Source organism: Crocuta crocuta, unplaced genomic scaffold, assembly GCF_008692635.1.
Source record: "Crocuta crocuta isolate KB4526 unplaced genomic scaffold, BGI_CrCroc_1.0 scaffold443, whole genome shotgun sequence".
NCBI lineage: Eukaryota > Metazoa > Chordata > Mammalia > Carnivora > Hyaenidae > Crocuta > Crocuta crocuta.
The window spans coordinates 1818175-1840671 of NW_027529446.1; the positions used below are offsets into that span (position 1 = coordinate 1818175).

The following is a 22497-nucleotide window of genomic DNA, read 5'->3' on the forward strand; positions in this document are numbered from 1 at the left end:
TCTAGCCCCCATCTACTAAGTGTATTAAGTTTTCAGGTCCGTCCCAAAGCCTTCCAGAAGCTTTCCTGTTGTTTCAAATCAGTTAAAAAAGGAACTCAACTCCCTTGGGGCCACCACAGCTTTTATTCTGCAGAATTCCCTGGGGCCACACCAGAAACCTGATTCGACATGTCTCGGCAGCGTGAAACGTACACCTACGGGTTTCAAATGCTGCCGGCACTCGGGCGGGGACGCCCGGTCCTAACCCCCCGCGGCTAGGCGCCCTCCAGCACGTGGGCGGGCCCGGGGCCTCCGATGTCAAAGGTCACTGGTGAGCCCGACCCGGCCTCCTATGCGGTGACGTCACTGTGGAGGGTCTTTGTTCTTGAACAAAGAGTCCCCGTTCACGGTGTCCTCGCTTCGGACCCTCCGGTCCTGTCTCTTCGGTCCCGGCTCCGAGCAGGGGACCCTCCGCGGGGAAACTGAGTCAGGGGGGTGTGGGTCCGCCGCGCCGCGCCGCACCGCGAGGGGGCTCAACCCGCGCACCTTCGGAGCGCGCGGGTCAGCCACGTGTGTCGGGACGGCCTGTCACTCAGGTGTAGGGGCGTGGCCACGGAGAATTGTCCAATCAGAATGACAGGGGCGTTTCTCGAAGCATAATCTGGTGGTTGCCTGGAGAACTGGCCAATCAGGGACTGGAGTCCAGAGCACTGCCCAATCAAGGGCACCAGAGGCGGGTCTCGGAAAACTATCCAATCAGAGCCCCGGGGAGAGGGAGGACCCCCCCCGAGCAGCGTTCAATCAGGGCGCGGGAGCCGGAACACCGCCCAATCAGGCGCGGCGGCGGGCGCGCTTGCGGCCGCGTGGACGTGGCCCAGGCGCTGCTGCGCACCTGCCCCGGGCGGTGTCCTGCGCTCGCCTGCCTGACCCTCGGGCCCGCGGGGAAGAGCCCCGGGGACCNCGGCCTGAGGGGTGTTAGGGATTCCGAGTCCTGGGTCGGCTCCCTCCGGGAGGGCAGGCCCTGGGGGTGGGCGAGGAGTCTGGGGAGACCTGCTTGGGGCCCCGGGCCCGCGCGGACCCCCGGCAGGACCTTGGCCCCAGGTAGCCATTCGCGGGAGGGACGTGGCCGGCAGCCGAGTGGATCCGGGGCTGAGGCGGGAGGCGGTTCCGGCGCCTGGGTCCCCAGCGGGGGGCTGGTGCGGCCTCCTGCGGAGCGTCGTGCCCTCCCCCCGACACCTGCAGCGGGCCCGCGGCCGGCGCCCTGTGTTCGGGGCTGTGCGGGCGCCCGGGGGCCGGAGGCCTTGACCCTCCCCTGCCTGGTTGGTCCCCGGGAGGTGTTTTCACTTACCGAGGCCTCGGTGTTTTAGCAGATGTCAAACTCGTTTAATTAATAGAGCGTGAAAGCGAGGATGAAATCGGAGGAGTGGATTTAAGAAAAATAAGGTGGGGCGCCTGGGGGGCTTAGTCGGTTGAGCGTCCGACTTTAGCTCAGGTCATGATCTCGCGGTTCGTGGGTTCGGGCCCGGCGTCGGGCTCTGTGCTGACAGCTCAGAGCCTGGAGCCTGTTTCAGTCTGTGGCTCCCTCTCTATCTGACCCTCCCTTGCTCACGCTGTCTCTCTCTCTCAGAAATAAATAAAACATTAAAAATTTAAAAAAAGAGATAACTCTTGATTTGATATGTTCAGTGATCTGATTGGGGTACCCAGTTTTGTTATTAAATTATAATAATCATNCCCGCGGCCGGCGCCCTGTGTTCGGGGCTGTGCGGGCGCCCGGGGGCCGGAGGCCTTGACCCTCCCCTGCCTGGTTGGTCCCCGGGAGGTGTTTTCACTTACCGAGGCCTCGGTGTTTTAGCAGATGTCAAACTCGTTTAATTAATAGAGCGTGAAAGCGAGGATGAAATCGGAGGAGTGGATTTAAGAAAAATAAGGTGGGGCGCCTGGGGGGCTTAGTCGGTTGAGCGTCCGACTTTAGCTCAGGTCATGATCTCGCGGTTCGTGGGTTCGGGCCCGGCGTCGGGCTCTGTGCTGACAGCTCAGAGCCTGGAGCCTGTTTCAGATTCTGTGACTCCCTCTCTCTCTGACCCTCCCTTTCTCGCTCTCTCTCTCTCTCTCTCTCTCTCTCTCTCTCCCCTAGAAATAAAACATTAAAAGAAATTTAAATGTTTTAAAAAAATAAGGAAATACCTTACATTACATTTGTTAAACATTCTGGGGAAGTCCGTCCCAGTGTGTGGTAAGTTTCTCAGGTCTGCTCCTTTGGGTGATGATGACAAATGGAATTTCAGGGCCTCCCGGGGAAAGCCCTTCTGGGGAAAAGAACGTCCGAGGCATAGAGAACATCTCCCTTCCCGTAGGGCCAAGGGCCGTGGGTCAGTTGGTGAATTAGATAAACCGATCAGTGATTTTCCCTGGCCGCGTGGAGAGCTTGTGAGGTACCGTTTCCTGTTATCGGTGATGCACTTTGCTGTAATGTACAACAAATTAGTGTGCGTGAAGGTAGGAATGCAAGCATCTTTTTTATTTAGACGCCTGTCGCTTCCTCATGTATTAAAGTGCTCATCATTTCTGCCTCTGCTTTTCAGTGGCTGTCGGGCTGTGAATCGAGTTTCCCCCTAGACCTGGACCCGTGTCCCATTGATTCCGCCTTCAGTTCCATCGTGTCCGGAGTGTTATTGCCTTAAAATCCAGTGTGTTCGGCAAGCTTTGCCTGGTTCTTTAGAACATTTTGCCTGTTCTTGGACATTGGTTCTTCCTGTTAGATTTGCACAGTTACTCTTTGTCTAGTCCCTGCCAAGAAAGCACATTTGGGTTTGTGGGTTTAATAGAATATTATGAAGACGGGAGGTCTGTCTTGGGAGGGTTGGTGTCTTAGTAGCAGTGAGACCTCTCTGTGCTTTCTTTCCGTTTATTTCTTTTTGGGTATTAACCCTAATGTTTTCAAATGTTTCCATTTGGCTCTTTCCTTCTTTTTTTTTTTTAATTTTTTTTTAATGTTTTTATTTATTTCTAGGAGAGAGAGAGAGAGACAGCGTGAGCAGGGGAGGGTCAGAGAGAGAGGGAGTCACAGACTGAAACAGGCTCCAGGCTCTGAGCTGGCAGTCAGCACAGAGCCCGACGCGGGGCTCGAACCCACGAACTGCGAGATCATGACCTAAGCAAAAGTCGGACACTTAACCGACTAAGCCACCCAGGCGCCCCTCCATTTGGCTGTTTCTATAGTATTCATTTTACTTATTTGATAGTAATGAAATTTGTTTTTCACCATAGTATGTGTTATCTTCTTAAATGGATTTTTGACTTGCTATTAATTAGGTAGTGACATTTGGTTTTATATTGAATTTTTATCCTAGAATCTTGTTAAAAATCTTGTTTTGTGACTTTTTTAAAAAATTTTTTTTAACATTCATTTTTTGAGGGGGGGAGGGGCAGGGAGAGAGAGACACACACAGAATTCGAAGCAGGCTCCAGGCTCTGAGCTGTCAGCACAGAGCCTGACCCGGGGCTTGAACCCGTGAGCAGTGAGATCATGACCTGAGCTGAAGTCGGATGCCCAACAGACTGAGCCACGCAGGCGCCCCAGTGACTCATTTTTGTTCCGTCGTTGTCCTGTACATAGAGTTTAAAACTTAGACACAAAGGGGGTACCTGGATGGCTCAGTCGGTTAAATGTCCGACTTCGGCTCAGGTCATGATCTCACAGTTTGTGGGTTCGAGCCCCGTGTCAGGCTCTGCGCTGAATGCTTGTTCAGAGCCTGGAGGCTGCTTCAGATTCTGTGTCTCCTTCTCTTTCTGCCCCTCCCTGCTCATGCTCTGTCTCTCAAAAAGAAATAAATGTTATAAATAAATAAATAAATAAAGCTTAGACTCAAAGACCAGTGTTTTTTTTCTAGTATTGGATCTTTGTTTATTTTCTGGTGGTACCGGATCAGATCTCTGGTATAATGTTGATTAAGTGTGAGGTGCTGGGAATACCTGATTTCTACCTAATTGTTTTGGAGAAGACAATGAGCTTCATACCATTTTATATGATCTTTGTACTGTTTTGGACCTTCTTCCTTTGGCTTTCCTTTATCAGGTTATGCATGTTACCATCATTTCCTAGTGGTAAGATTTTTTTACGTATGACTGGTGGATATTATAAAATGGCTGTTGGTGTCTCTTAGGATGATTACACGTAATTATATGAATTGGTTGTAGAATGTTCTATTGTGTAAATAGCACCAGTGCAGGAAAATGCATTTGACACAGGTACAGTTGACAGACACCTTAAAAGAGAATCCTCTGTGTGGTGAAATTCAGCCCTAAATGTAGAATAAGCCTTCACACGAGAAACCCCACTGGAAGTGAACCCCAGAAGGGCCCCCTCACTCCCAGGTGGGATGAATATGTACAAGTATTTGTGGTTCTGCCCATAGAGTTCTGTGCACTTGTGCATATTGTTACGTGTGTGTATGTATGTATAGTTTTTAGCAATTTAGGTATCAATCTGCAGTATAATCTGAAATGGTTAATTTTCCTGCTCTCCTTTACTCTGCCCTGCAACGAGTCATTCATATGTGTCTATGTCAATAGCAACACAGATCGATGACACACAAACACCCGACAATTATATGTATGTTCCTAACTCGCCTGCTGTGGCACATTTTCCATAGTACTGCTGTTTGATTTCCTTATTTATTATTTTCCTCCGAGAGAATTGAAAATCCGCAGGGTTCAGATTTCCCGTCTTGTTCAGTAGCTGCAGCCCCGGCGCCCGCAGGTTCTAGGACCCGCATAAGCACGACCTGAATGCAGTTCACTCCGAGAAGAGCCGGAAGCGAGGCCCCAGGCAGAGCGGACCTGCAGGAGACAGTCAGCCTGGCCGCGAGCAGGGGTGGGAGGGTGGGACACCTGGGGTCTGTTGCGCACTCGACCTAGTGCCCGGCAGAAATCAGGGCATCTTCTCACCACGCTGGGAAACACCAGTCCCGACAGGACCCCCGCACGATGTGCATTAAGGCGCAGGTGCTGGAGGGGTTGTGGGGATTTACCAGCCGTTAGCATTTCCTCTGCTCTGAGCCCGTTTTAACAGTATCTGTTCTGCGGTTTCTGAGAATCTATGAGCTAATCTGTACAAGGCTTTTGGCAGAGTCGTTTGCATATATTGGGTTCTCCGTGGCACACTTAAAAAATTAATATTGTAAAGATGGGGGTTTTGAGCAGGGTGTGGCGAGTCCGTCTCCATCTGTTGCAGCTGCGGCAGCAAAAATGCCGTAGACCAGGGGCGCCTGGGGGCTCAGTCCTTTGAGCGTCCAACTTCGGCTCGGGTCATGATTCGTGATTCGTGGGTTTGAGCCCAGCATCGGGCTTTGTGCTGACAGCTCAGAGCCTGGAGCCTGCTTCCGGTTCTGTGTCTCCTTCTCTCCCTGCCCCTCCCCTGCTCATGCTCTGTCTCTCTGTCTTTCTAAAAAATAAACATTAAACAAAATGCCGTAGACCAGGCACTTATAAACAATACACGTTTGTCTCTCACAGTTCTGGAGACTGGGAAGTCCAAGGTCAAGGTGTCTTGATGTTAGATTTGGCAGATTTCTGGCAGAATTGGTGTCTGGTGACGACCTTCTTCCTGGTTCACAGACAGTGGGTCTCCGCACCATGTCCCCACGTGGAGGAAGGGATGAGGGAGCTCTCTCGGGCCTTTTAGCAGGTCACTCGTCCCATTTATGAGGGCTGCACCCCCATGGCCTAATCCCCTCCCCAGGGCCCCACCTCTCAGTACCATCACACTGAAGTTAGGATTTAACATGAATTTTGGAGGGCACCAAACTTTCAGTCTGTAGCCGTCCCCAAGAGCACCCTTAAGTTCAGAGTCTCACTAGGGGGGCTCCTGGGACTTAGCGTGTAGTTGTGCTCTCGGCCCTGGTTAATGACATGCTTATAACGCAGAGCACGGTCAGCACAGGAGAAATGTGCCGGGGCAAAGTCCTGAGGACACCAGCCGCGGGGTGCTGGGAGCCGCACTGGCCTCGCTGGATGACAGTCCCAGTGAGGAAATGGTAGCGTTTGCACCATTTCCTGCCATGAGAAATGAAAACTGGTATCTCCTTCTACTACTGGCTCATGTTGGAAATGAGGCTGCTGGTATTGACCAGGCCTCACAATATTCCATATCAGACCCATATTCTCCATACAGATTGCTCATTCTCCACACAGATTGCTCATAAGGAAAAGCATATCCCTGCCTTTCCCAAAGAGATTTCAGATGAAAACATTGTGGATGATTGTTAAAAGGCTCTTCCCATGGGCCTTGCAGATCCAAGACTTATATAATAAAGGGGGCTTGAGTCTGGCCCTGAGACAAAGAGCCTAATTTAGAGTTAAGGGCAGATATCCACCCCCACCCAGTTGTGTCTGCTTGGAGCACTGCCCCCTCCAAAGCATTTGTTATCAAGTGTTTGGAGTGACTTATTCTGGCCTTGAATATGCTGATTGCACCCTGTGAAGGAACCTATTGAGGAACTTCTTCTTTTGTGATTATGGGAGCAAAGGTGCTTGCTGAAAGACCTGTTTGTTTGTTTTTTAATTTTTTAAATGTTTTTTTATTTATTTCTGAGAGAGAGAGAGACAGCATGAGCAGGGGAGGGTCAGAGAGGGAGGGAGACACAGAATCCGAAAGAGGCTTCAGGCTCTGAGCTAGCTAGCTGTCAGCACAGAGTCCGACGCAGGGCTCGAACCCACGAATGAAACATAAGATCATGACCTGAGCTGAAGTCAGACGCTTAACCGACTTAGCCACCCAGGTGCCCCAAGACCTGTTTTTCTTGATACTTCCACCTTAAACAAACAAGCTATTGACCCCTGCCCACAAAGAAGTAACTTCACCCTTTTTATGCTAGAAACTTTGGTATGCTAAAGATGCCTTCCTTCCCCATAGGATAAGCACCTAAATCCCCTACCTCAATCACTATTGCTAGAGGTTATGCATGAGTCTTCTACAGATCTCTGTTCTGGGAAATTCTTACATATCAAAGAAGTTTGTCATCAGAAATCATTGTCTAGGGCAAATGCCACTTCTGTGCCGTCCCCCAAACAGTTATAAAATAAAGTTGAGCCCCAGTCATAGCGGAGATGCCTGCCTGGTGACCAGAAAGATTCTCGGGGCCTCCCTCATCCCTCCCTCGCCGACACCGTCCATCCTTCAGGGACCCCTGGACCCCAGCCGGAGCCAGCCTCCGACAGCAGGGTTCCAAGTGTCCCCTCCAGGGACATCATGCAGGACATGGCCAGTTCCTCCAGCAGCCCGGAGTGACAGCACACGTAAAATGTCCACCAGGGAAGCTAACGAGAGACTCCGGTACTAGGCCCCGGGGACACCGTCCGCCTAGCACGTGCCAGGATTCTAGACTCCCACCAGGAAGGTTGGTCTTGGGCACAAGACATTATTAGCGTAACAAGACATAGGGAGCCTCTCCTAACAGGGTGCTGGGACGCCTTCCCAAGTCCACGTTCCTGTGAACCAGCCAAGGCCAACCTTGGGAGCAGGACTTTCTCAGGATAAGGATCCTCAGGCCTGTTAACACCTGTGGACAGTCCATTCCTTTCGCCCTTGGACGAGACCTCTTTACAGCAAAGTTAGTGTCAGTGGTAGCTGCCCTGTGCAGCCGAGTGAGACCAGTCTGCAGTGTTGATTTTGGTTATGCCTGTTAGGGGGTCCTGACTTGCCCAGTTCAAGTGAGTACTGTTCATCATAAAGGTAAAGGTCTTAGAACGTGAGGGGGCTGCATCCTCAAGAGTTCTGTGTTGTATTTTCACCTGACCTCAGGCATGGCACGACCCGGCGGACGTGAGTGTCTTTCAGGATAAGAGGGTGTCCTGACGGGCTGTGTGGCAGGCGGCAGGCCCCCACTGTGGCCTCTGGGAGGTGGGAGGGGCTTGCCCTGGAGTTCTCAGGGTAGCCTATTTCTTATTACTATTATTATTTAATGTGTTTATTTATATTTGAGAGAGAGGGAGACAGAGTGCAAGTGGGGGAGGAGCAGAGAGAGGGAGACACAGAATCCGAAGCAGCTCCAGGCTCCGAGCTGAGCTGTCAACACACAGCCCAAGGCGGGGCTCGAACTCATGAATCACGAGATCATGACCTGAGCCAAAGTCAGACGCTTAACCGATGAGCCCCCCAGGCGCCCTCAGTGCAGCTTCTTGTAAGGAATCCAGTGTGGCCCTTGTGAGGAGGGATGCCCACGGCGGTCGTTTTCAGACAGGTTTGTTACCCACAACCCCGGTTCGTCCACCTCACCAGTGGGGACGGCATCTGGGGGTGGGCTGTGTGGAAAGTAACGGAAATGAACAACTTGATTTCGGATGGTCTCGCTGGAGAACAAGGCCTTCATCGCTGGCAACCGCGAGCGACCCAGACGGACCACCCAGAGGTTTCCGTGGGTTAGGACCTCAGACAAGTGTCCAAAGCTCGTGGTGTTCCCAGCGTGGGAGTCCTGTCCCCGGAGGCTGTCCTGCTTTCACAGCAGCCCAGTGTGCAGTGAGGCCGAAGTAGCCCTTGCGCACGCTCTGCGCTGTTAGCTTACAGTCCAGTGCGGGGGGTTGGAATTCGGAATTCCCCAGATCACAGGTCAGAGCGCCGTGTTCCAGGCTGCGAGTACACCTCCCTCCGCCAAGCCCCTGCTGGACTCTCGTCGGCCTCTAGCAGGCGCCAGAAATGGGCTTTTGTGGGGCGCCTGGGGGGCTCAGTCGGTTGAGCATCTGACTTGGGCTCAGGTCATGATCTCACAGTTCATGAGTTTGAGCCCCTGTGGGGGTCTGTGCTGACAGCTCAGAGCCTGGAGCTGCTTCGGATTCTGTGTCTCCCTCTCTCTCTGACCCTCCCCTGCTCACGCTGTCTCTCTCTCTCAGAAATAAATAAAACATGAAAAAAAAAAAAGAAAAAGAAGTAGGTTTTTGTGAGAGCTCTTTGGCAAGCTGAAAACTTGTACTTAAAATTTGGAAAGTATCTCTCCATTTGGAGATTGCCTGCCTCACTGTTTCCCTCTTGTTTTGAGCCTCCAGTAGGTAAAAACTCAGTAAAAACCTAAAGTTCTTCTAATACTTACGAGTTTAAATTCCACCTCATGCAGCAGTGGCAACAAGCAAGGGGGTCGTGTCCTGTGCACACTTCTCTGTACTGATTGGGATGATCCGTCCAGCGCTCATTACATTACACGCCTATTGGATCCATTTTTATCTTACATGCAGGTAAGCAGTAGCCACAAAACAAAACCATTTTAAGTAAAACACACACACACACACACACACACAACAACCCTTCCCCATTTTTCCTCATCACAAATTCATTTAAAGCCGTTTGGGTTCTGTAGCATTGTCATAACAGATGACCATAAACTGGGTGACTTCAGAACTTTCTCAGATTGTGGAGGCGGGAGGTCCCAAATCAAGATGGCGGAGGGTTGTGCTTTTGCGCCATCCTGGTGGCTTCCAGCCTCGGGCAGCCCCGGGTACTCTTTTGCTGGTGACGGTGTAATTCCGGTCACCGCACCCCATCCTCATGTGGCCGCCGTCCCCGCACGTCCCTGACTTTGCATGGTATCGTCCTCTTAGAAGGCCACCAGCCAGATTGGATTCGGGCCCGTCCTACTGACCTCATCTTAACTGGGTTACACTCGCAAAGATCCTATTTCCAGGGAAAGTCACATTCATAGGTAACCAAGAGTTAGACACGGTGTAACCCACGACGAGGCCGTCGTAGTGAGTCCAGCACTTACAGGGCGATCCCGGCCGCCCTGTGAGGGGTGGGTGGGCAGGAGGCTGCGGCAGCCAGTGGAGGGGAGGGGGACGCCCCCCACCCCGTTTCCCTTGGTTTATCTGAAGCTCTGCTCCGGCGCTGGAAACCTATTTAATTTTTCTCCCAGTGCAGTGCGAACATTTCACATTTTCTGCCCATCCATAGTTTACCCCTGGGAACTTGGGGGCCCTTTCTCCTCCTGCCTGGGGAGAGAACAGAAATCAGAGACATCACCAAAGCTGTGCTTTGTTAAAGTCTTCTCGCTCAGACAGCACGGCCCAAAGCAGCAGTTTACCCAGTGCACCAGCGCCCCTGGGGACGGACCTCAGTCACCTTACCTCAGTCACCTCTAGCTTCACGAGAGACAGCAGCTCAGCTGTCTCTCCACACTTCTCTGCATACATGTAGCTTCTGCTGTGTTCCGGGGAGCCGGGGGTGTTCTAGCAAATTCCACCCCTGATGCCAACTGTGCCTGGAGTCCCCCAAGACCACCCTTGTGTCCTGCGAGTAGGACCCTCGTGACTTAGCATATAGTTTTACTTTTGACTGTGGCGTGTTACGATGAAAGAGCACACGGCAGAGTCGCAGAGGGAGCAGGCACATGGGACAGAGTGTTCTTTGCCGGTGGAGTCGCACGGAGCGCACCCAGCAGCGAGTCGTGCCAACACGTGGAATGGTGTCTACCAGGGAGGCTTGGTGGGGACCCGGCGCCTGGGATTTTTACCCCGAACTCGTTGAGTATTGACAGTGTCACGTGCACGCAGTTTAGACACCGTGGGTGAGATCAGTCAGGCCGGCGTGCAGCCTGAAACCCACATTCCCTAACACCAGCCTTGCAGTCGCGTCTACGAATACGGTTGAGGCCCCTGAGGCACGTTTCCTGCACACTAGGTGTGGGGACTCACCACAGGGAGCACTGCAGTAACTGAGACCAGCGCCGCTGCTCGGGGCGCTCCCCTTGCTCCCTGTGCCCGTCACAGGGGTTCCCCGTTCATCCGCTGCCCTGTTGAACAGGTAAATTCTGGCAGCAGAATTGCTGACTGAGAGTATTTTCTCCTGCTCGTGCATGTCGGTGGGTTGATGAACTTTTTATAAAACCAGGGTTTCAGGGAAGCATGCAGCTCGGTGGGTCCTGTGCTCTCAGGGGTGGCCTGCGTTGCTCAGGTGCCCAGCAGGGGAGGGACAGGGGAAGGAGAGCCATTGTGAGCAGAGCCTCTGGGATGATGTATGGGGGCGGGGGGTGGGGGGTACTTTTACCTGCAACTTGATATGCGGGAGCGTTTCATTTGTAGGAAGGCACTGCCTAATCCGATCTGTGTTTTATCATCAAGGGCACACTCACTGATGGGTGTTTTTGACTTCAGTCAACTCCCTGGCAGGATGGGACTCTTAAGCCTCAGGGTCAGCAGGAGTTCTCTTCCATGTTTCTGGTGGAAAGAGCCGTTTTGTCATCATATAACATTTGCCGTGGGGGTGGGGGTGGGGCAGTCGCACGGAGACTGCAGTCTGGGGAATGAATGGATGCAGGTCTGAGTTCTCATGCCTGTTTCCTCTTTCCTGAGCTCTGACTTCCCAGTAACTTTCTCTCCTATTCCCGTATGACACAAATACACTAACAATACTTCTTCAAGAGAATTTTATCGTTTAGCCAGTAAGACCTGTCTCCTTAGGGCCTGGAGTTCTTTAAAATGTTGTGGTTATGGGGTGCCTGGGACGCTCAGTTGGTTAAGCGCCGACTTCAGCTCAGGTCATGATCTTACGGTTCGTGGGTTCAAGCCCCGCATCAGGCTGTGTGCTGGCAGCTCAGAGCCTGGAGGCTGCTTTGGATTCTATGTCTCCCTCTCTCTGCCCCTCCCCTGCTTGTGCTTTGTCTCTATCTCTCAAAAATGTATGCTTAAAAAAATAAAAAAAAAAAAGGATGCTGTGGTTATCTGGCCCCTGCTGCAAGTTGGACTCCAACAAGGCTCTCAGGAAGGAAACGTTCCCAGCCCTTGAGTGGGGCTTGACGTGGTGCGTCATAGGGAAGGAGCCAAAGTAGTTTGTGTCCCAAGGGATTGGTGGGTCTTAAAATGCAAATATTTGTTTCATTTGGAGAGCATTTCTGTGAATTCTCCAAGGTGGTCCGAACCCTTTGGTTAAAGGAGAATGAGACTTGACATGGTTATAGTTCGAGTGTAAAGATGAGTTCGTTTGCATGAGTGGGACTGTTAAGTGTGTGAGGATCTAAGTGTGGACTGAGTAAGAGATCTGATGATGGAGTAGAGAGTGGATGCTAGTGGCCACAGAGCTGCGTTTGAACTTACTGTGAATTGAACCCAGTTGTTCTGTGAGTCTCAAACTTTCCTTCTGCACGTATGTTGGCTGTTTCAGGACTCCGTGGTCTTTGAGGATGTAGCCGTGGACTTTACCCTGGAGGAGTGGGCTCTGCTGGATTCTGCTCAGAGGAAGCTCTACAGAGATGTGATGCTGGAGAACTTGAAAAACCTGGCCTCAGTGGGTAAGAATGACCTCGTTCCTCCAATTAGTCATTTAGAGAACAAGCATTTCTTACACGTCAAGCCTGTTTCAAGAACTGGAATGTGGAAAGGGAAGACATGAATTAGTAAGACAAGGTCACAACAACCGGGGGGCTAGAATCTTACAGTGGCTGCATGAGAATGAGAATCTGTATTAACGTGATTGTTTGTCTTTCTATAAAGAAAGCTCCCTTTGTGTCATCAGAGAATATAGATTTTATGGGTCATTAAGGAGCCAGCGAAGTTTATGTAATCTTATGAGACTTCAACTGCGTTCATTAAATTGGTTACCATTTTGAGCCCTTGTACTTGTTATTAGTGAAATCCCAACACAACTGAACTCCTCAGTGTCATTTCAACTAACAAGCACCTTCTTCCTATAAAACTTTTGTTCCCTTTTTGCTTTCAGATGATGAGACTCAATTTAAGGCCAATGGGTCAGTTTCTCAGCAGGATGCTTATGGGAATAAAATATCCAAAGAAAATAAATTGGCAAAGTTCACCAGAAATGAATCCTGGGCCTCTGTTTTAGGGAAAATTTGGGAAGAACTTAGCACGGAAGATCAGCCCACAAACCAGGGGAGACAGCTGAGGTGAGTTCACTCACAAGAGAAAGCAGTATTCCAGGAGAGAACCCTAGTATGTCATGAAATTTAAAAAGCAAAGAAAACAAAACACCCACAGGAGCCTAGATCAAATTTGTTTACTCACAGAATTAAAAAAAAATTTTTTCCTTAAATATGATGTTGAGTGTTAGAAACAGAATTCAGTTGGAAACAATTAGGAGGAGAAGCCCGTGTTTAAGAAACTGTTTTCAGGGCTCCCAGGTGGCTCAGTCAGTTGAGCATCCGCTTTTGGCTCAGCTCATGATCTCATGGTTCGTGGGTTCAAGCCCTGCGTCAGGCTCTGTGCTGACAGCTCGGAGCCTGCTTCGGATTCTGAGTCTCCCTCTCTCGCTGCTCCTCCCTCCCTCATACTCTGTATGTGTGTCTGTCTCTCAAAAATAAACAAACATTAAAAAAAAAAAAAGGAAAGAAACTGTTTCCATCATGCCAATGGTTCAATCCCCTCCCATGATATTCACTTTACTCTGCTTTATTGTTTAGGGTAGAGAGCCTACACGTTCACTGAAAGTGACGAAAATGTAATCCTTTTTTTAAAAAATGTTTACTTATTTTTGAGAGACAGAGAAAGACAGAGTGTGAGCAGGGGAGGGAGAGAGAGAGAGAGGGGGAGACAGAGAATCTGAAGCAGGCTCTCGGCTCTGAGCTGTTAGCACAGAGCCCGACATGGGATTTGAACCCATGAACCATGAGATCATGACCTAAGCCAGTCACACGCTTAACTGACTGAGTCACCCAGGCCTCACTGAAAATGTAATCCTAATAGTCGCTAGTAAAAATTAAGAAATCATTAATCAAACTGTTGATAACATGCTTCTCCTTAACAGAAATCCTGTGGAGAGACTCTCTGAAAGTAACGATCAGAACAGGGAAGGCTCCAGTCAGATTCCAAATCTTAATCTGAATGAGAAAACTCTCCGCAGAGTTAAAGAGGATGAATGCAGTGCGTATGAGAAAGTCTTCCTGCGCCACTCCTCCCTCAAGAGTCACATCGCCCTGCACAGTGGACACAAAGCGTATCCGTGTCAGGAGTGTGGGCGGGCCTACGGCTGTCGTGCACACCTAAAGTTGCATGTGAGAACCCACAGCGGAGAGAGAACCTACACGTGTAAATTATGTGGAAAAAGCTTTCCTCGTACCTCTTCCCTCAACCGGCACATAAGGATTCACACTGCTGAGAAAACCTACGAGTGTCAGCAGTGTGGGAAAGCCTTCATCGATTTCTCAAGTCTTACCAGTCACGTGAGAACTCACACTGGCGAGAAGCCCTATAAATGTAAGGAATGTGGGAAAGCCTTCAGCTACTCCTCAACTTTCCGGAGACACATGATAACGCACACTGGCGAGAAGCCCTATAAGTGTAAGGAATGTGGGGAATCCTTCAGCTACTCCTCAACTTTTCGAAGACACATGATCTCACACACAGGGGAGACACCCCACAAATGTAAGGAGTGTGGAGAAGCTTTCAGTTACTCCTCAGCTTTCCGCAGGCATATGATCTCACACACTGGAGAGAAGCCCTACGAATGTAAACAATGTGGGAAAACCTTCATTTACCTGCAGTCCTTCCGGAGACACGAAAGGATTCACACCGGAGAGAAACCCTATGAGTGCAAACAGTGTGGGAAAACCTTCATTTATCCCCAGTCCTTTCGAAGGCACGAAAGGACTCACGGTGGACAGAAGCCCTATGAGTGCGGCCAGTGTGGGAAAGCCTTCAGCCATCCCTCGTCCTTTCGAGGGCACATGAGAGTGCACACTGGGGAAAAGCCTTACGAATGCAGTCAGTGCGGCAAAACTTTCAATTGGCCCATCTCCTTACGAAGACATATGAGGACACACAGCAGAGAGAAACCCTATGAGTGCAAACAGTGTGGGAAAGCCTTCAACTTATCTGCTTGCTTTCGAGAGCACGTGCGGATGCATCCAGGAGACCAATCCTATCAGTGCAAGCTGTGTGGGAAGGCCTTCTATTGCCACATATCCTTACAGAAGCACATGAGAAGGCACACGGCGGAGAAACTGTATGAGTGCAAGCAGTGCGGGAAAGCGTTCAGTTGGCCCGAACTCCTGCAGCAGCACGTGAGAACACACACTGTGGAGAAACCCTATGAGTGTAAGGAGTGCGGGAAGGTCTTCAAATGGCCATCGTCCTTGCCAATACATATGAGAGTGCACACTGGAGAGAAACCCTATGAATGTAAGGAGTGCGGGAAGGCCTTCAGTTGTTCCTCATCCTTAAGAAGACACGTAAGAATACATGCTACCGAGAGACACTACTTCTGTAACGCGGGAAATTCTGCAGATGAATTCATGCTCTGTGCTGCAGAAAACCCACACCAGGAGAGAAGTCTGATAAAAGTTGTAAATATGGTACTGCCTTTGTGAGAACTCCATCGAAGTGGACCCGTGGGGCGTGCAGTTCCAGTTCCTTTACAGATAAAAAAATGAGGTGCAGAATAGCTCTCCAAGTACTCATTTAGCTATCTTACAAAAGTTTGCAGGTACTGCTTTTTTCCCCTCTACGTTTTGGTAAATAAACCTTCTGTCTTTACAGCTTGTTGGACTCTTGGTGATTTGAAGTGTTGTTTTTTAATACGTAAGTAATTTTAATTTCTTAGTTCTATAAATTCTTTAAAGGGTCAATGATGCTTTGGTATTTCTTGGGATTTTCTTACTACTTTGGCTTGGTGGATCCTGGGTATCACCCATTACATATTTTCTGCCGTACTGAGAATTTATTTCTTTAATTTGGCCAGAGGAGTCTTACTGCATTTGCTTTACGAGTAGTTTGCAGAAATTGATAATTACTCCGAGTTCTTCAAAGCATAGTCTCGTGTGAATGAATTGTCACTTTCGACTTTTCCCCTTTGCTCCTTGCCCTTGCTTGTGATTGGAAATTGGACTATAGGCTTTTACTTCAGAGATACTCTGTGACCATGAGATAGAAGATACAGGGTTTGAAGTGGTTCTTCTGGATTGTGTTATGTCAACGTGGGCGGCAGCGTTGGGAACTATATTTCCCAGAATCCCTTCCCTTTTGATTATGTGTTCAGATTTACCAGTAGCCTAACTTGGCACAAGATTTGGAAGGCAGGAGTGGAGAAGCCATTTCTGTTGGGAGCCACATTAAAGTGTGATAGGTGCTAAGGGGCTTTTGGACATGAGTCCATTTTCCCGATTTTGGCCCTGCCAGTCAGGAGTATTAATGCAAAAGAAATGCCATGTGCTTGATTCCCATTTTTCTGAGTTGCAGACTTCCATGAATATCTTCCTGAGCTATGTATAAAGGATCCATTTGTGTGGTCCTGCACTCACAATTTGGATATTCTTACAAACTCTGATGTGTCCTCTAGACCAGTAAATTCAGACTCGTGGTTAGTGATCTTCTTTGATGCTATGATTCCGCTCTTCTCTAGATCTTCACATATGTGTATAAGGTCTAATTTGTATAGTGAACACCTTATTTTCAATATTTCTAGTGACTCTGGGATCCTGATTCTGCCACAAGGGCTACAATGTTGCTACAAAGCAAAATAACACATGGGTTACATCTTAAAGTGTGTAGACTCATTCTTCTACATGAGAAAACATACCTTTGTATACTAGATTTTGGGAGAGCTGAATGTTGTTCCTTGCTAAGGGTTTAACTGTTATGTATGATTATGTGTCATTAAAAACAGTATGTATTTTATCTTAAAGGAAAATTTGCTGTAGATATTTCCTAGAAATACACGACTTCTAGTGTTTTTATATCACCTGTGCAGTTACTGCATTACTTTCCTGGGGCTGCTGTAACAAAGCACCACAGCTGGGTGACTTAGGACAACAGAAATTTTGGTCTGACAGTTCTGAAGGTAGAAGTCCAAGTTCAAAGTATTGGCCAGACCATGCTTCCCCTGAAGGTGCTAAGAAAGGGTCCTCTCCACCTGTCTCCTAGCTTTCGGTAGTTCATTGGCATGTGGCGATACAAGTGATCTTCACCCTGCGTTCTGCCCGTATGCGTGCTTCTCTCTTCATGTGGCATTATTTTTATAAGGACCACACATATCAAGTTAGGGCTCATCCTATTCCAGAAATCACCTCCTCTATATCGGTGATAACTCTGTTTCTAAATAAGGTCACCACATTCTGACGTGCTGGAGTTAGGACTTTAACATACGGATTTTGGTGGACTATTCAACCCATAACTCTACCAAATGCTACACTCTCTTCCATTTACTGAGAGAACAGATTAAAATATTCCATTGCAATTATACATTCCAAGTCAACTATAATTTTGGTAAGCATTATACATTCCAAGTCAGCATTTCCAGGCACATATAACCTATGGTATTTTTGTCATGTAAATTTTATTTTTACTGTTGCATAAGCATTTGCTATTAAACTGATTTCTTACTCATTGCTAATAAAACCCTAACTAATTGTTTTGTCAAGCTTTCTAACTCAAACGACTGGGAACACACTGGTAGTCAGTGAAAACTGGGTGCAGTGAATTCAGGCAATTTGAGTAAACACATGGACAGTGGGATGTATCAGTCAGAGGGTGTTTGGAAGGATATATTTACAGATATTTCTGTAGAAGGCAGAAATAATTGAATTTAGCTAACTAAAACAAATTGGTAGAGCAGTCATTGAGAAGAAGGGAAGTTTTTTTAAATCTTTTTAACGTTTATTCACCTTTGAGAGATAGACACAATGTGTGCAGGGGAAGGAAAAGTTTTAATTTTAATTCCAGTTAACATAGTGTTATGTTAGTTTCAGGTGTACAATATAGTGATTCAACACTTCATACAGCACACAGTGCTAATCCCAAGTGCATTCTTAATCCCCATCACCTATTAAATTCATCCCCTACTCCATCCCTTCCGGTAGCCACCAGTTCTCCATAATTTAGTCTGTTTCTTGATTTGTCTCTTTTTCCCCCTCACTTTTGCTGGTTTTGTTTCATAAATTCCACATATGAGTGAAACCATATGGCATTTGTCTTTCTCTGATTTCACTTAGCATAATATTCCAGCTTCATCCTTATTGCAAACGGCAAAATTTCATTCTTTTTTATGGCTGAATGATCCATTTGTGTGTGTGTGTGTGTATCTTCACATCTTTATCCATTCATCTATCAATGGACACTTGAGCTGCTTCCATATCTTGGTTATTGTAAATAATGTTTTTGTAAACATTGGGTGCATATATCCCTTTGAATTAGTGTGCTTACATTCTTCAGGTAAATACCCAGTAATGTGATTGCTGGATCATAAGGTAGTTCTATTTTGAATTTTTTGAGGAACCTCCATATTGTTTTCCACAGTGGCTGCACCAGTTTGTATTTCCAAAGACTGTGCACAAGTGTTCCTTTCTCTCCACATCCTTGCCAACATTTGTTTTTTCTTGCGTTGTTGATTGTAGCCATTCTGACAGGTGTAAGATGATACCTCATTGTAATTTTGATTTGCATTTCCCTGATGATGAGGGATGATAAGCATCTTTTCATGTGTCTGTTGGCCATGTGTAGGCCTTCTTTGGAGAAATGTCTGTTCATGTCTTCTGCCCATTTTTTGATTGGATTTTTTGGGTGGTTTTTTTTTCGGTATTGAGGGGGTTTTTTTGGTTTTTTAATTTTATGTCTTTTTTTCTTTGAGAGAGAGAGTGTGAGCGGGGGAGGGAAAGAGAGAGAGGGAGACACAGAATTCAAAGCAGGCTCCAGGCTCTGAGCTGTCAGCACAGAGCCCAACACGGGGCTTGAACCCACAGACTGTGAGATCATGACCTAAGCCAAAGTCGGACGCTTAACCGACTGAGCCACCCAGGCATCCCTTATATGTTATTTATATATTTTAGATACTAACCTTTTATTGAATATGTTGTCTTTTAGTTTTTAAATTTTTTTTAAAAACTTATTTATTTTTGAGAGAGAGCCGGCAAGAGGTAGAGAGAGAGGGAGACACAGAATCTGAAGCAGGCTCCAGGCTCTGAGCTGTCAGCACAGAGCCTGATGCGGGGCTTGAACTCACGAACTGTGAGATCATGACCTGAGTCAAAGTTGGACGCTTAACTCCAAGCCACCCAGGTGCCCCACCTTTTAGTTTTGTTGATTATTTCCTTTGGTGTGCAGAGGCTTTTATACTGATGTAGTCCCAATAGTCTATTTTTGGGTTTGTTTCCCTTACCTCAGGAGATCTATCTAGAAAAAAATTTCCTATGGCCAGTGTCAAAGAGGTTATTGCCTGTGTTCTTTTCCAGGTTTTTTATGGTTTGGGGTCTCATGCTTTGGTCTTTAATCCATTTTGAATTTATTTTTGTATATGGTTTAAGCAAGTGGTACCGTTTCTTTCTTTTGCATATTGCTGTCCAGTTTTCCCAACAACATTTGTTGAAAATAGTATCTTTTTCTCATTGGATATTCTTTCCTGCTTTGTCAAAGATTAATTGACCATATAGTTGTGGTTTTATTTCTGGGCTTTCTATTGTGTTCCATTGATCTGTGTGTCTATTTTTGTGCCAGTACCATACTGCTTTGATTACTGCAGCTTTGTAATATAACTTGAAGTCTGGAGTTGTGATTCCCTTCAGCTTTGCTTCTCTTTTTTAAGACTGCTTTAGCTCAGGATCTTTTATGGTTCCATATAAACTTTAGAATTGTTTGTTCTAGTTCTGTGGAAAATATTGTTGGTATTTTGATAGCGAGTGCATTAAGTGTGCAGATTGCTTTGGGTAGTATAGACATTTAACGGTTCTTCCAGTTTATGAGCATGAAATGTCTTTCCTTTTTTTCCTTTTTTTAAGTTTTTAAAATTTATTTCTGAGAGAGAGAGAGACAGTGTGAACAGGGGAGGGTCAGAGAGGAGGGAGACACAGAATCTGAAACAGGCTCCAGGCTCTGAGCTGTCAGCACAGAGCCTGACGTGGGGCTGGAACCCACAAACTGTGAGATCATGACCTGAACCGAAGTCGGACGCTTAACCAACTGAGCCACCCAGGCGCCCCTGTCTCTCCATTTCTTTGTGTCATCTTTAATTTCTTTCATCAGTGTTTTATTTATTGACTTTTACTTTTTAAAAATAGGCTTCATTCCCTACTCTATGACCCAACATAGTGATCAAACTCATGACCCTAAGATCAAGAGTCACATGCTGTACAAAGCCATTCAGGTGCCCCTTATCAGTGTTTTATAGTTTTCAGAGTACAGGTGTTTCATCTCTTTGATTAGGTTTATTCCTAAGTATATTATTTTTGGTGCAGTTGTAAATGGGATTGTTCTGTTAATTTCTCTTTTCCTCCAGTAATGGTGTATAGAAATGCCATCAATATCTGCACATTGATTTTGGATCCTGCAACTTTACTGAATTCGTTTATCAGTTCCAACAATTTTTTGTGGAGTCTTTCAGGTTTTCTATATATAGTATTATGTCATATCCAAATAGTGAAAGTTTTACTTCAAGAAGAGGGGAATGTCTTATCAGTTTTGTGGTTTGGTGGTGACCTTCAGAACATAAAGTATCAATTTGAAAGAAGATACAGCTGACATCTTCAAATAGGAAGCATTTTAATGTTTGTAGGAAGAGAGAATGGAAGCTTTTGTTTTAATGATCCACACAGCTCCCCTTACTTTTGCAAATACCATTTCTGTCTGTGCAGACTTACAGCACTTGCCAGGAAAGAGGAAGAAATGTAACACCTTATTTTATTAAAAGACCAGGCAACATCTAATCTTCCCCTTCCCCCCAACCCCCGCCATGCCATCTTACATTTTCATCGCACTCCACTTCTAAGCATTTCATAGTTTAATGTGATTTGATAATTGTTTGTATCTCATTTTACGCTCCCACCCCATCAGTCCCTCCTATCACTTAAATGAAGACATTTAAGCACAGGGAGCACAGAGTTGCCCAAACTCATGTAGCTCATAAAAATGGAAAGCCAATTTTAAAGGTTATCTGCGCTTAAGCTTTGCTGGGAATTGCTGCAAATTTAGACCACTGGAAGGCAGGTGCAATTGCTGAGTTTTGGAAATGTGGCATCAAATTTTACAGATAAGGTTATATACAGGCATTCCTTTTGTGAGACATGTCAAAGACAGGGAACTAAGATCACTGGCTAGGAATGGGGGATTTGTTTAATGGGCACCTCTGTTCTTTTGCGAGTGATGGTGTAGTCTTTATTTTGACTTGGTATATAGCTGCATTCACGAGAACTCAGAACTATACTTAAAATAGTGACTTTGATTGCATGAATATTAAAAATAAAGAACAAAACGTTTCATTTGCTAAGAGAAAATTTAAACTACTGCACCTTGATCTGCTTCTCTCCCCGTTCCCCCCCCCCCACCCATATTGGGCTCTTTTTCTTTTTTAATGTTTGTTTATTTGAGGGAGGGAGAAAGAATGAGGCAGGACGGGCAGAGAGAGGGAGACAGAATCCCAAGCAGGCTCCACGCTTGCTGGAGCCTAGCACAGAGCCCGATGTGGGGCTCAGTCCCATGACATGTGAGATCATAACCTCAGCTAAAACCCAGAGTCTGATGCTGAACCAACTGGGCCACCCAGACACCTCTCTTAGGAGCCTTCTTAGGAAGTGAAGGACTGGGGAATGACATGGACCCAGGCACCTATTTTGGAACTCTGTCTTAAGTTAGGAAACACCCACAGTGGCCACATCCGCCCTCAGTTCACACTCAGAACTGAAAGCACTGCTCCTGGCTTGGGGTTATGCCAGGTTCCTCCAGTCAGATCTTTGAGAATGCTGTGGTTTGACACACAAAGGTGTGTCCCCAAGGAAACCCTGCCTGGGGACATCCTAGTCCTTGGCATCATCGTCATGTCTTCCCAGCGCTCCTCTGCAGACCGGCCCTCAGGGTGCGTCGAGCCCAGTCCTGTGCCTCCTTGCGGGTGGATGTCATTGGGCCCCCGCCCTTCTGTTAGGACGTTGCGGCAGCCCCACCGCGCCGAGGGCACGCGCCCCACGGTCACAGCAGCCCCTTCTCCCGCCGGAGCCCCTGCTCGGCGCTCCCCACCTCGGCTGCGTGTACAGCTTCAAACCCTCAGTGAAGTCACTAACGGCGGCTTGGTCAAGGCCCCCAGGTAGGTGCATGCGCACTCACACCTGCTGGCCCTCACTCGCCTGCCCAGTGTTCTGGAATCTTCTGGCCTGAGCACTGTGGCTGCACGAGCAGGGTCACGGTCGCCGCCGGGACTCCTCACGCCAGCTCACGCCTACCCGCCGCCCACTCCCCTTCCGGGACTTCCGCGCCTCCTCGCCAGGGCACATGCGCATTTCCCTCAACGCCCGCGCCTGCGCTCTGCATAGTCTCAGCCCCGGTTGCCTGTGGGAAGTGGAGGTCTCGCCGAGACTCCGCAGACGCCCTGAGCTCCACCCTTCAGACTCCTCCCAGCATGCCGTGCGCCCCGGGAGGAAACACTCCCCCGAGACACCTGGGATTGCAACCTACACCTGACTACGGAAGCAGTACGCAGGCGCGCGTAGGCAGGGCAGGCGCGCACGCGCGGAAGAGGCTGCGCGAGGGCAGTGGGACGCGGAGCGTCCGCTGGGCGGCTTCAGTTTCTGGCCGTTACCTGGCGTCTGCAGGGGGTGGCTCGCGGCGGGA

The 22497-nt window shown here is 48.1% G+C and overlaps 1 protein-coding gene across 1 annotated transcript; it reads left to right on the plus strand.

The window, feature by feature from the left end:
* Positions 1–9150: 9150 nt before the first annotated feature.
* ZNF555 (zinc finger protein 555) lies at positions 9151–15408 on the plus strand. The gene is made up of 4 exons (XM_077760687.1): positions 9151–9207; positions 12125–12251; positions 12680–12863; positions 13721–15408. Exons 1-4 carry the CDS (start codon positions 9202–9204, stop codon positions 15279–15281), a joined length of 1878 nt encoding a protein of 625 aa, XP_077616813.1. The 5' UTR covers positions 9151–9201; the 3' UTR covers positions 15282–15408.
* Positions 15409–22497: the final 7089 nt, after the last annotated feature.

Excerpts from the sequence above, each read along its gene's own strand:
- ZNF555 (XM_077760687.1), top strand. Across the intron at positions 12,252-12,679 it reads GAAAAACCTGGCCTCAGTGG|ATGATGAGACTCAATTTAAG; the intron begins GTAAGAATGACC and ends TTTTGCTTTCAG. Across the intron at positions 12,864-13,720 it reads AACCAGGGGAGACAGCTGAG|AAATCCTGTGGAGAGACTCT; the intron begins GTGAGTTCACTC and ends TCTCCTTAACAG.